The sequence below is a fragment of the Sinocyclocheilus grahami genome, unplaced genomic scaffold, assembly GCF_001515645.1.
Source record: "Sinocyclocheilus grahami isolate Dianchi unplaced genomic scaffold, SAMN03320097.WGS_v1.1 scaffold866.1, whole genome shotgun sequence".
NCBI classification, from domain to species: domain Eukaryota; kingdom Metazoa; phylum Chordata; class Actinopteri; order Cypriniformes; family Cyprinidae; genus Sinocyclocheilus; species Sinocyclocheilus grahami.
In genome coordinates, this window is record NW_015506045.1 from 469,752 (window position 1) to 481,841 (window position 12,090).

General features: G+C 37.2%; 1 protein-coding gene across 1 annotated transcript; it reads right to left on the reverse strand.

The window, feature by feature from the left end:
* Positions 1-6,722: 6,722 nt before the first annotated feature.
* fam131aa (family with sequence similarity 131 member Aa) lies at positions 6,723-11,878 on the reverse strand. Its single transcript, XM_016248147.1, has 4 exons — positions 11,795-11,878; positions 11,507-11,692; positions 8,381-8,518; positions 6,723-7,385 (listed from the first exon to the last, which is right to left on the reverse strand). Exons 1-4 carry the CDS (start codon positions 11,862-11,864, stop codon positions 6,937-6,939), a joined length of 843 nt encoding a protein of 280 aa, XP_016103633.1. The 5' UTR covers positions 11,865-11,878; the 3' UTR covers positions 6,723-6,936.
* Between the last annotated feature and the right edge of the window lie 212 nt (positions 11,879-12,090).

Below are 12,090 nucleotides of genomic sequence, written 5' to 3' on the forward strand. Positions count from 1 at the left end.
AAATCCAGTGTATTTGCATGTAGTGTAACAATTTTCAACATTTATTTTATGATGTAAGTATATATTGTTTTTTCTGCATTTGAATTTGCATTTGACACACTTTACCCAAAAGCTACAATTTTGGGAAAAACGAAATATTAATTTCTAATTCATTGATAAATTTATTTAGTTGTGATATGATTTAACAATTCATAGCCTCTTTTGTTTTCTACACTGGCAATTCACCAAAATGTATGATAAATATTTTTAGACATTGACAAATTTGTTTTGACATCAAACTCATTTTACCTGCCATGCAGAAAATTTACTTTGACATTAATTTTTTTCACATACAAAAAAATTGACAATGTGAATCACAGGCAGCTGAATACAACAGACCTTTTATAGAACGTGGTCATTTGACAAAAATCATCCAGTTTGCTAGATTACAGGGATGGCGCATCTTACCCCACTCCTCCCTACAAAACCAACAGCGACTCATACAGAGGAGTTTCCAACCAGGGTAGTTTTGAAGCACATTGTAATTACCATTCAAACAAAACACAGCAATACACAGGCGTTTTCCATACTGACAACATCAGAAAAAAACTCCTTTAACAAAGCATCGCTGAGTACACGGTTTGGATGGTGTTGCCTGTAATTACGAGTAATGATATCCCACAATATGTAGGCACGTTAAGCATGCGCGGATCTGTTTCAGGACCAGTTTGTAGCATAGCTGCCTGGCCATTTAAAATGTATTAAAGCATCTTCCCTAAAAGCTCGAAATACTCAAGAGAGACTCCAAGTGGAGAAACGGAGCCTCTTAAATTCTTAATTATATGTATGAACCCCAATGCAATCATTTGCATGCTCACACATGCGCATAAACAATACGAATCATATTGCTTTCCAGCCAGCTTAAATAGCCTGCATTGGCATGTTTCACGTTACTTCATCAGGTTTACTTACATGGCCTTTTGCTTTTTTCTTCAAGGCCAGATTTGTTCAGAAATCCAGAGCGCAATACTTTTCGCACATGCTCACGATACGTCACAGATTTCGACGGCAGTGTAGATTGAGGGAAGTTTTCGAGTTATCGAGTTTCGAGTTTGTGTTAGAACCAGCCTTTGTATAAATACCATTGCAGGGAGTTTGTGGTCACTGTGCAGATCTCATCCAGCAGTCATCAAAGTATTAAAATGTAATTCATTGCAACGATGGATATTCTGTGTAACTGCGATCGTGTCTTATCTGAATTGTTTTGCATATGCGCAAAGCTTTTTACATTTGATTTTGAGCTGCCAACTGTGCAATAATGTCGTATTAGAACTACTGCTTGCCAAATACGGTTATTTTACTGAACGCTGGCTCTATTTCTACAGTGCATATTATTTTGAAACTGTTTGCAATAATGCACATCATGAATGGGTCATGCATTGAAACAAGGCAGGTAAATGCCTTCAGATTTAGTTTTCACAACTTGCAAAGTGTTTACTGGACCTCGGCGGTGGAGTTTTCACTAGTATCAGCCTGAGAATGATGTATAATGTTCTGTTTGCATCAAAACTGTGGCTGAACGACGCTATGCAGTATGGTCAAGAACAGCACAACTACCCCAGACACAGCCTAAGCAGAGCTAAACAGAGAATGAGTTACGTTTCTTTTTCTTGTGCACTGCAGAAATGGGAGGCTACAGGTTTGATTTAAACGGATCAAGGCAAGTGGACCAAAACCATAACCATGACACTGACTTTTCAGATTCTCTAAGAAACGCCTGCTATGGGTTCTGCGAGCCACACGAGCGAAATGTTTCCTCGCCATTCATCCGGCTGCACTAATCAGCTGTTTTATTAATGTTTGTTATGAAACCGAATCCTGACGTGGGACAGGAGTAACTTAAGCTAATAATGATCTTTAGATATGTTGTGTCACGTTTTGTCTCTGTTTGCCGCTTGTGCAGTTTAAGTCAAGCCCACAGTGTGTAAAGTGTCTGCTAATATGCCGCACATTCAGTGTAGAGTTAAGCAATAAGTCTGCTCCCATATCCGTAAATGGTTTTTATAAATCATTTGCTTGTACAGAATACAGGGTAAAGCGGTATGTATATGAACTCTACTCACATAACCTGTACATATAGAGATAAGCATATTGAATCAGCTGTTACCATTATTTTTCAGAAAACATGGAATTGTTTTGTACATCAGTAAATATTAAATTTCAACTTTAAAGCTTTCTGTTTTATGCAACTCATTTTTTTGTGGGAAATACTGGAATTATTATATATATATTTTTTTTTAATCTTGGAAGTATTTTTGTCTTGTTTTCTGGTAAAATATTTTTTTTTTTTAAAACACCCTCAAATAAAATGTACCCATAATGTAAATGTTGGGGATGATATTTCTACTGTAAAACCTGGCAAAAATACACAAGAAAATGTGTTTTTGCAGTTTAAGGTTTGCATAAGACACAGTGAAACGTATGAATATACACATAACTTTAATGCAATCATAATTCTCACATTTGACCTCAGACATTTTCTGTACAAACAATAAAAATAAACTTTTTTTGTAGGGGGATTCGCACATTCACATCAATGAACATCATGACATTACCGGTTCATATCGAGGATAATGATGACAAACGTGGTTGTATATGAATTTACACTGCCCTTCCCCATGCTTCTGCAATGAATGAATGCAGTCTGGAAAGGCAACATATACGTTCTGTCTACTGTTTTAGTGTAGCTGCATGTCAAGGTTGTATTAAATAGTAGCTTCAAAAAAACCTGTTCATTCAGCAGCCAATCACAAATCAAACTTCTATTGAAGTGCAGATAGGGAGAAAAAAGATGGCAAAACAGAGAGAAAGAAACATGGTAGAGGATTCTCACTCAGTTTGGTATGGAAGCCGATTTCTGCCACAAAAGAAAAAAAATCATTCTTTGGCAATCATGAAATGAAAAGTAATAATTATGGTGCAAGTCGAAATTATGAGACAAAAAGTCAAAATTCTGAAATAGACATAATTATGAGATAAAAAGGCAGAATTATGAGATAAAAAGTCAAAATTCTAACAGACATGAAATAAAAAGTTGAAATGATGAGATAAAATGTCAAATATGACAATCTCATATATGTAATAATTACGACTTTCTACCTAATAATTTAGATTTTTTTTCCATTTTAATTTAGCAAGTTGTAATTTCAAATATTTTTGTCATAATTTTTACATAATTTTGATTTTGTCATGTCATAGGTATGACTCATCTTTGACATAATTTTGACTTTTCATCTTATAAATACAACTTTGGATGTCATCATTTTGACATGACTTTATCTCATAAATCTGACTTTGTCTCATAAATAACTTTTTGTAATATATTTTTATTTCATAGGTATGACTGTCATAATTTATCATTTTATGAATATGACTGTCATAATTATTACTCAAGATTCTGAGATTTTCCAAATCCTGATTATATAATGCATCTGAAATGGGCTTCCATAGTTTGGTCATATACATCACACAGTGATCATAATAACAGGTACATTCTATTCATAGTTACCACGCTCCATCAAAGCAGAACCCTCCTGCACCTCAACCCTTCTGGAGCAAGCCGAGACACACGAGCACTTGCAGCGTGACATCTAAACCCAAACAAAATAAACAACTGAGGTTTTTCTGTCCCTCAGGAAACCCCCAATCCTGAAGTATTAACAACATTTTACTATGAGCATTACGTCACTTTTGAACAGTCACAAAAGGAAAGCATTTACATGTTCCTCACAGAGATTTTCCAGTCTCTTGATGTGTCGTCATGAATACGCCGAGAGCACAGGTAATGAGCGTCGCGTCTGCATTTCACTGGATACTGCAATCATAATGTCACTATCATTCAACTCGCCGCTTGAATGAGGAAACAGTACTGTGGCTTTCTTGAACGCTCATTTCAAATGAAGAGGATGTAGATCAATTGGAAGCAGGAATAGAGAGGAAGATGGGTAGTTGTCTCAAAAACTGGAAATCCTGTCTTCAATGGTTAGTTCACCCAAAAATGACAATTCTGTCATTAATTACTCACCCTCATGTAGTTCCAAACCAGTAAGATCTTCATTCATCTTTGGAGCGCAAATTAAGATATTTATGATTAAATCGGAGAGCTCTCTGACCCTCCATAGACAGCAAGGATCCTAACACGATCAAGGCACAGAAACGTAGCAAGGACATCGTTAAAATGGTCCATGTGACATCAGGGATTCAGCAGTAATTTTACGAAGCAGCGAGAATACTTTTTGTGCGCAAAGAAAGCAATAATAACAATTTATTCAACAATTCTTCTCCCCGAGGAAGCGTCTTCCGCCATTTTGGGGAGTACCCCAGAACGTAGTCATTAAAGGGGTCATATGATGCGATTTCAAGTTTTCCTTTCTCTTTGGAGTGTTACAAGCTGATTGTGCATAGATAAGATCCCTGAAGTTGCAAAGACTAAAGTCTCAAAACCAAAGAAATATTCTTTATCAATGTTAAGACTCTGCCACGCGCCCCTAAAACGGCTCGTTCTAACACGCCCCCCACATATCTACCTCACTATGTGGAAATATTTGCATAATGCCCCCAAATGTGCATGCAAACAAAGAAGGCGTGGTTTCAGTAACCGCAGTTAGTGTTGAAGCAGCCATGTCAGAGAGACGCTGTGTGTTTCAGTGCGAAAGCAAAAGCACTTTATTTGGCCTTCCAGAAGTAGATGCATTTAGGAATCTTTAAGATCCCTTACAACAGAACAGCAATGCATTTTATGGACGACCGTTTCGTGAACCTAGGAGAGGAGGTAATTCTGACTATGCTATGACAATCTGGCGCTTCTGAATCAGCTACTGTTTTGTTATTAGTTTAAGTATTTGCTATTGACTGTTCAAATGCGGAGTTTTGCGCATCGTGTGTGTGTGTGTGTGTGTTTGCGCGCGTGCGTGTGTGTGTGTGAGAGAGAGAAAGAGAGACAGGGTCACATCACAGTAGAGTCAGCTGTCTTAACCGTGGTTTGTGTACTGCAAACACATACCAGCTTCATCACTGTGTCTGTCACGTGACTCTGTTCCCCTTTCGGGCTTGAACTGATGGTAAAACTAATGACATTATTTACTGTCTTTACATTTATTTTGAAAGATGAAGCTCGCGATTATGGTAAGGGGCGTTACATTTCCGACGAGTGCTTGCGGTGTTCGGCCAATCACAATGCACTGGGTCAGCTGGCCAATCAGAGCAGACTGCGCTTGTCGGAAGGAGGGACTTTGTAGAAAACTAAGCGTTTGAGAGAGGCGGGGCATAGAGGACTTACAATAATGTACAGTATTTAAAAAATAATGTGTTTTTTGAACATTAAATCATGTCAATATATTCTGTTACACCAAATACACAAAATAATGATCTTTAAAAAAGCATCATATGACCCCTTTAATCAACGCAATGAGCGTTGTTTACGTTCAACATGCGCACGCTTTCTACTGAACAAAGACAACGCTCATTACGTTGATTATTGATTATTACATTTATGTCCTTGCTTTATGAGCCTTGATCGTGTTATGATCCTTGCTGTCTATGGAGGGTCAGAGAGCTCTCAAGATTTAATCAAAAATATCTTAATTTGCGCTCCAAAGATGAACAAAGGTCTTACGGGTTTGGAACGACATGAGGGTTAGTAATTAATGACAGAATTTTCATTTTCGGGTGAACTATCCCTTTGTTATCCATGCTGCTCTTTTCTATACAATGAAAGTTTAAACTGGAAATGAAAGGGAAACGTTAAATAAGCACCATTAAAGTATCATAAGTGGTCCACGTGACTTATGCACTATATTTTTAGTGTTCTGAAGCCGTACTATCATTTGTGTGGCTAAAATTTAAGTCATCATTCCTGAAATTCTTGCTTCTTGTTTGCATTCATTTTCACTGTTTGGAAAAGAGCAGCTTGAATCAGGGTTATTATTGTTAAATAAAACTAAAACCATACTGAGAAAAAAAAAATCATTACTTGAAATAAACATGAACTGAAACGAAATAAAATGTATAACAGAATACTTATTTTATTTCAGCTAGCTGTGGAGTCAAAATTTCTCAATTTCATTAAGTTTAGTCAAAACTTGGTTAAAGTTGAGACGGAAGTTTTAGTAAAATAAACTAAATAAAATAAAACCTAAAAACTATATGTACATATTTTAAAAACTAATAAAAATGACAAAAGCAACAAAATTAATAAAACTTTAATATTAAAATATAAAATATTAACAAAACTATAACAGTATATCAATGATACTAAAATAACACTGGCTCGCACATTTTTGTATCAAAGAGATACTATTATACTGTAGTTTTTATTAATATTTTGAATCAGTTTTAGATTTAATTTAGTATTTTCCATTCCATTCACTTTCTTTTTCATTTTAGCCTATAGTTTTCATGATTCTGTTGTGTTTTTGTCATTTTTAGTAGTTTTAATTTTTTTATTATAATTTTTATAATTTTTTTTTTCATTTTATGGTTTTAGGTTTTTTTAGTACATCAAGGTAAACCAAATTAAATGAGAAATGCTGCCTTGGCAAAAAGCTGAAATATATATTCAAAGTGTTTACTGTATATAGAAATTATTTCAGTGAAAAAATGGTTTTAACTTTAGCTTCAGTTTTAGTTAACTAAAACAGTTTTAGTTAACTATAATAACCCTGATTCCGCCTAACATTATTTGTGGTCCACAGAAGAAAGAAGATAAAAAAAGATTATGATAGACAAGAGGGAGCAAAAATGATGACATAATTTTCATTTTTTAGATGAACTATCCCTTTAAAAGTATGGGGAAGAAAAACAAGTCATTGTCTCTGAATGCATAACAGACTGGACAAACACTTCACAGAAGGGTTACTACAAAGGGACTGAGACAAAAGGGCGAGCGAGAGCACAGCGTCACTGCTTGGAACCTTCTTCCTGTTCATCCTCCTCCTCCTCATCATCATCAAAAGACACAGCTCCAGAGGTATCAGAGATGCTTCGACAGTGTCTGTACCAGCGGATGACTTCCTGAAAGACGTTGTCCTCCCCTTCCTCCACCTCTCGTCCATCCTCCTCTTCTTCGTCCTCAGGTGAAAGACCAGACTCGGAGTAGGAGGTGGAGTAGTAGCAGGAGTCTCCCTTGCTCCACAAAGGCCTGCGGTCTGGTTTGTGAACCGCACATGTGGCCCTGTCGCCCTCGCCTTCTGAAAGCTGGAGTTCTTGGGCGTGTGGTGGCACTTGTTCTGAGATGAGCAGCTCGTCGGGGTCTGACTGACTGAGCGTGCCGTCAGAGCATGGGATTTCAGCGGTGTCTGTCTCAGCCTGACTTGGCACTGGGCAGCTTTGATTGGATAATACAGGGTCTGAGGGAGGAGCAAAGTGTAAGAATACCTATAGATGTAGGTCAGAGAGGGCAGAAGTGGAAAAGAAGATGGACACAGACAGAAAGATGACACGAATCACAAAAGGTACGAAAAAAGGAGAATTAAGACAAGCCGAAAACACAACAGAAAAGGCAGATGATAAAGAGCAGAAAAGATGAATGAGAAAACAAAATTGCTGATGTTCCACATAAAAAGACATGCACTGTGGCGAGAAAAATGCTAATATACAGGGTCCACAAAATGTATCTGAACACTTTCGGAGTCAAAATGTCTGAATGTCACTGCACTACATACAAAATATCAAGTGGCATCTGAAAACACATAATATGAGAAATTATTCCACTTTTAAGAGCACTTTTTCAATAGTTTTTTTTAACAAACTGCTTTTGAGATCATTTTTTTCAGTTTAGTTCAAGTATGACAACCAGAAAGTGTCAAATACTTTTTTTTGTTTTCATTTTAAACAATAGATTTCTAGTTCTATATTCTAAAATCTAAAGTATGTGTGTGTGTGTGTTATATCTTTCAAATATAAGGGGTTGTTCAGGTTTTTTAAAAGAGTTTTTGACTCGTATGCTCACCAAGGCTGTATTTATTTGATCTAAAATAAAGTAATAACAGTAATATTGTGAAATATTATTACAATGTAAAATAACTGTTTTCTATTTTAATATATATGATGTAATTTTTCAGAATTTTCAGCAGCCATTACTCCAGTCTTCTATTATGCTGATATGGTGCTCAAGAAACATTTCTTATTATTATAATGGCATGCAACTATTATGTCGTGCTACCTAATATTTTTGTAGAAAAAATCTTTTGTAACACTATAAATATATTTACTGTCCCTTTTGATCAATTTAATGCATCTACACTCAATGTATGCTACTCGTCACTCAAATTCATTCATATGTTTTTATTTGTGACTTAAATCTCCAAATACTGTATATTGACGGGTGAGCACCCACGCTCACCTGAGCTCAGAGTTGTTGTGATTGGCTCATCATTTAGAGGAGGATCCTCTTCATAGGACTCTTCGTCCATCTCCTCCTCATCTACAGAGGTCCAGGCACGAAGCTTCGCCTCTGCAATGGCAAACTGCTCAGCCACACCTACAAAAAAAAGGAATCGTATCGAATGACCCTGGAGTTTACACAATGACGCTAATTAAACAAAAGGCAGTGCAACAAAATCTCTTTTGACACAGTGATGACGCAGAAGTTTACTCGTGATGCTTTTGTTCTGATTGAAAAAGCTCTGCTGTTGAGAGACTCAGGTTTTGCTGTTAAATGCACCCTAACTCAGCAGCCACATTTACTGCAGTCAGGAAACTGATGACAGCCAAACATGTGGCAGAGTATAAAAGCTGCCGGGAAAAGTAAAGTCAAAGGAGGAGAGCCAGAAGACAGGAATGAAGTAAACTGACATGCAGGATCAGCAGGTGTAGATGTGTGACTGTGTAATCTAATTTAACAGCATCTGCTGAGTCTGAAAGCCTTCAGCTGGCACATCACGGACGGGCTAAAGTTGACTGACACTTGCTAAAATTCCTTATTGTTACATTATATATTAATGTTAATTATAAAGGAATCGTATCGAATGACCCTGGAGTTTACACAATGACGCTAATTAAACAAAAGGCAGTGCAACAAAATCTCTTTTGACACAGTGATGACGCAGAAGTTTACTCGTGATGCTTTTGTTCTGATTGAAAAAGCTCTGCTGTTGAGAGACTCAGGTTTTGCTGTTAAATGCACCCTAACTCAGCAGCTACATTTACTGCAGTCAGGAAACTGATGACAGCCAAACATGTGGCAGAGTATAAAAGCTGCCGGGAAAAGTAAAATCAAAGGAGGAGAGCCAGAAGACAGGAATGAAGTAAACTGACATGCAGGATCAGCAGGTGTAGATGTGTGACTGTGTAATCTAATTTAACAGCATCTGCTGAGTCTGAAAGCCTTCAGCTGGCACATCACGGACGGGCTAAAGTTGACTGACACTTGCTAAAATTCCTTATTGTTACATTATATATTAATGTTAATTATATTCAGTATAACATTAATGTAAAAATAAATACTATAGTAAAAAGGAAACTATTTTCAAATTTTTAAACTTTTACAAAAAAAAATTAACATTATTATATATGTAATGAAGTATATTAGACAGACAGACAGACAGACAGATAGAAACAATTACTACATTAATTCCAGTGATTATTAATTACAAACCCAATTCCAAAAAAGTTGGGACACTGTACAAATTGTGAGTAAAAAAGGAATGGAATAATTTACAAATCTCATAAACTTATATTTTATTCACAATAGAATACAGATAACATATCAAATGTTGAAAGTGAGACATTTTGAAATGTCATGCCAAATATTGGCTCATTTTGGATTTCATGAGCGCTACACATTCCAAAAAAGTTGGGACAGGTAGCAATAAGAGGCCAGAAAAGTTAAATGTACATATAAGGAACAGCTGGAGGACCAATTTGCAACTTATTAGGTAAATTGGCAACATGATTGGGTATAAAAAGAGCCTCTCAGAGTAGCAGTGTCTCTCAGAAGTCAAGATGGGCAGAGGATCACCAATTCCCCCAATGCTGCGGCGAAAAATAGTGGAGCAATATCAGAAAGGAGTTACTCAGAGAAAAATTGCAAAGAGTTTAAAGTTATCATCATCTACAGTGCATAATATCATCCAAAGATTCAGAGAATCTGGAACAATCTCTGTGCGTAAGGGTCAAGGCCGGAAAACCATACTGGATGCCCGTGATCTTCGGGCCCTTAGACGGCACTGCATCACATACAGGAATGCTACTGTAATGGAAATCACAACATGGGCTCAGGAATACTTCCAGAAAACATTGTCGGTGAACCCAATCCACCGTGCCATTCGCCGTTGCCAGCTAAAACTCTATAGGTCAAAAAAGAAGCCATATCTAAACATGATCCAGAAGCGCAGGCGTTTTCTCTGGCCCAAGGCTCATTTAAAATGGACTGTGGCAAAGTGGAAAACTGTTCTGTGGTCAGACGAATCAAAATTTGAAGTTCTTTTTGGAAAACTGGGACGCCATGTCATCCGGACTAAAGAGGACAAGGACAACCCAAGTTGTTATCAGCGCTCAGTTCAGAAGCCTGCATCTCTGATGGTATGGGGTTGCATGAGTGCGTGTGGCATGGGCAGCTTACACATCTGGAAAGGCACCATCAATGCTGAAAGGTATATCCAAGTTCTAGAACAACATATGCTCCCATACAGATGTCGTCTCTTTCAGGGAAGACCTTGCATTTTCCAACATGACAATGCCAGACCACATACTGCATCAATTACAACATCATGGCTGCGTAGAAGGATCCGGGTACTGAAATGGCCAGCCTGCAGTCCAGATCTTTCACCCATAGAAAACATTTGGCGCATCATAAAGAGGAAGATGCGACAAAGAAGACCTAAGACAGTTGAGCAACTAGAAGCCTGTATTAGACAAGAATGGGACAACATTCCTATTCCTAAACTTGAGCAACTTGTCTCCTCAGTCCCCAGACATTTGCAGACTCTTATAAAAAGAAGAGGGGATGCCACACAGTGGTAAACATGGCCTTGTCCCAACTTTTTTGAGATGTGCTGATGCCATGAAATTTAAAATCAACTTATTTTTCCCTTAAAATGATACATTTTCTCAGTTTAAACATTTGATATGTCATCTATGTTGTATTCTGAATAAAATATTGAAATTTGAAACTTCCACATCATTGCATTCTGTTTTTATTCACAATTTGTACAGTGTCCCAACTTTTTTGGAATCGGGTTTGTACATTAAAATGAGGTAAAAAAAAACTGTGCATATATATATATATACTGGTATATGTAATGAAATATAAGTCAGATAGATACAATTACTACATTAATTACAGTGATTATTAATAATTACATTAATTAAAACGAGGTAAAAAAAAAACTGGATATATACAGTGGGGAAAAAAAGTATTTAGTCAGCCACCAATTGTGCAAGTTCTCCCACTTAAAAAGATGAGAGAGGCCTGTAATTTTCATCATAGGTATACCTCAACTATGACAGAGGGGAAGGAGACACCCACCTGCTGCAAACCGGGCCTCCTGCTCACCCTCGCTGAGATGGGAGTAAGAGTTAAAGTGGGACTGCAGTGTAGCAGATGGAGGATCTAAGGGCTTAGACCAGCCCTTCCACTCGATCAGATGAGCCACCCGACCCTGAGCCATGGCTGTGGGTTTGGTGACGTGATCCTTCACCACCTGTGAGATGCCTGGTGGGGAAAACACAGGAAATTGTTAAAGACTGATTAACTCAGTGTGTTGCTAACATGCATTAATGTTCATGATTATGCTACAGGTGTTTAAACCCTTACCATTAAATGATGATCTGGCCAGAGCTGCAATTTCCTGGATGCTAAGGGCTTTTCTTGACTTGGGGAGCATATCAATAGGGTCGTCAACCTGGGGAAGCAAGTTCAAAGACAAAATGGTCTCCTTTTGGAATGTGTAAATATTATAACTTCATAGGAAGAAGCAGTTTAAAATGATTTAGTCATTAGTACTCAACAGTGTTAGGGAGTAATCTAGTGTAACAGAATTACATAATTTGGTCCCACTTTACATTAAGTGTCCCTAATACCTGTGTACTTAGTAACTAAATATGTATGTA

Excerpts from the sequence above, each read along its gene's own strand:
- fam131aa (XM_016248147.1), bottom strand. The coding sequence starts at position 11,864 with ATGCTCCCCAAGTCAAGAAAAGCCCTTAGCATCCAGGAAATTGCAGCT. Across the intron at positions 8,519-11,506 it reads GGAGGCCCGGTTTGCAGCAG|GTGTGGCTGAGCAGTTTGCC; the intron begins GTGGGTGTCTCC and ends TTTTTTTTGTAG. Across the intron at positions 7,386-8,380 it reads CACAACAACTCTGAGCTCAG|ACCCTGTATTATCCAATCAA; the intron begins GTGAGCGTGGGT and ends CTCCTCCCTCAG.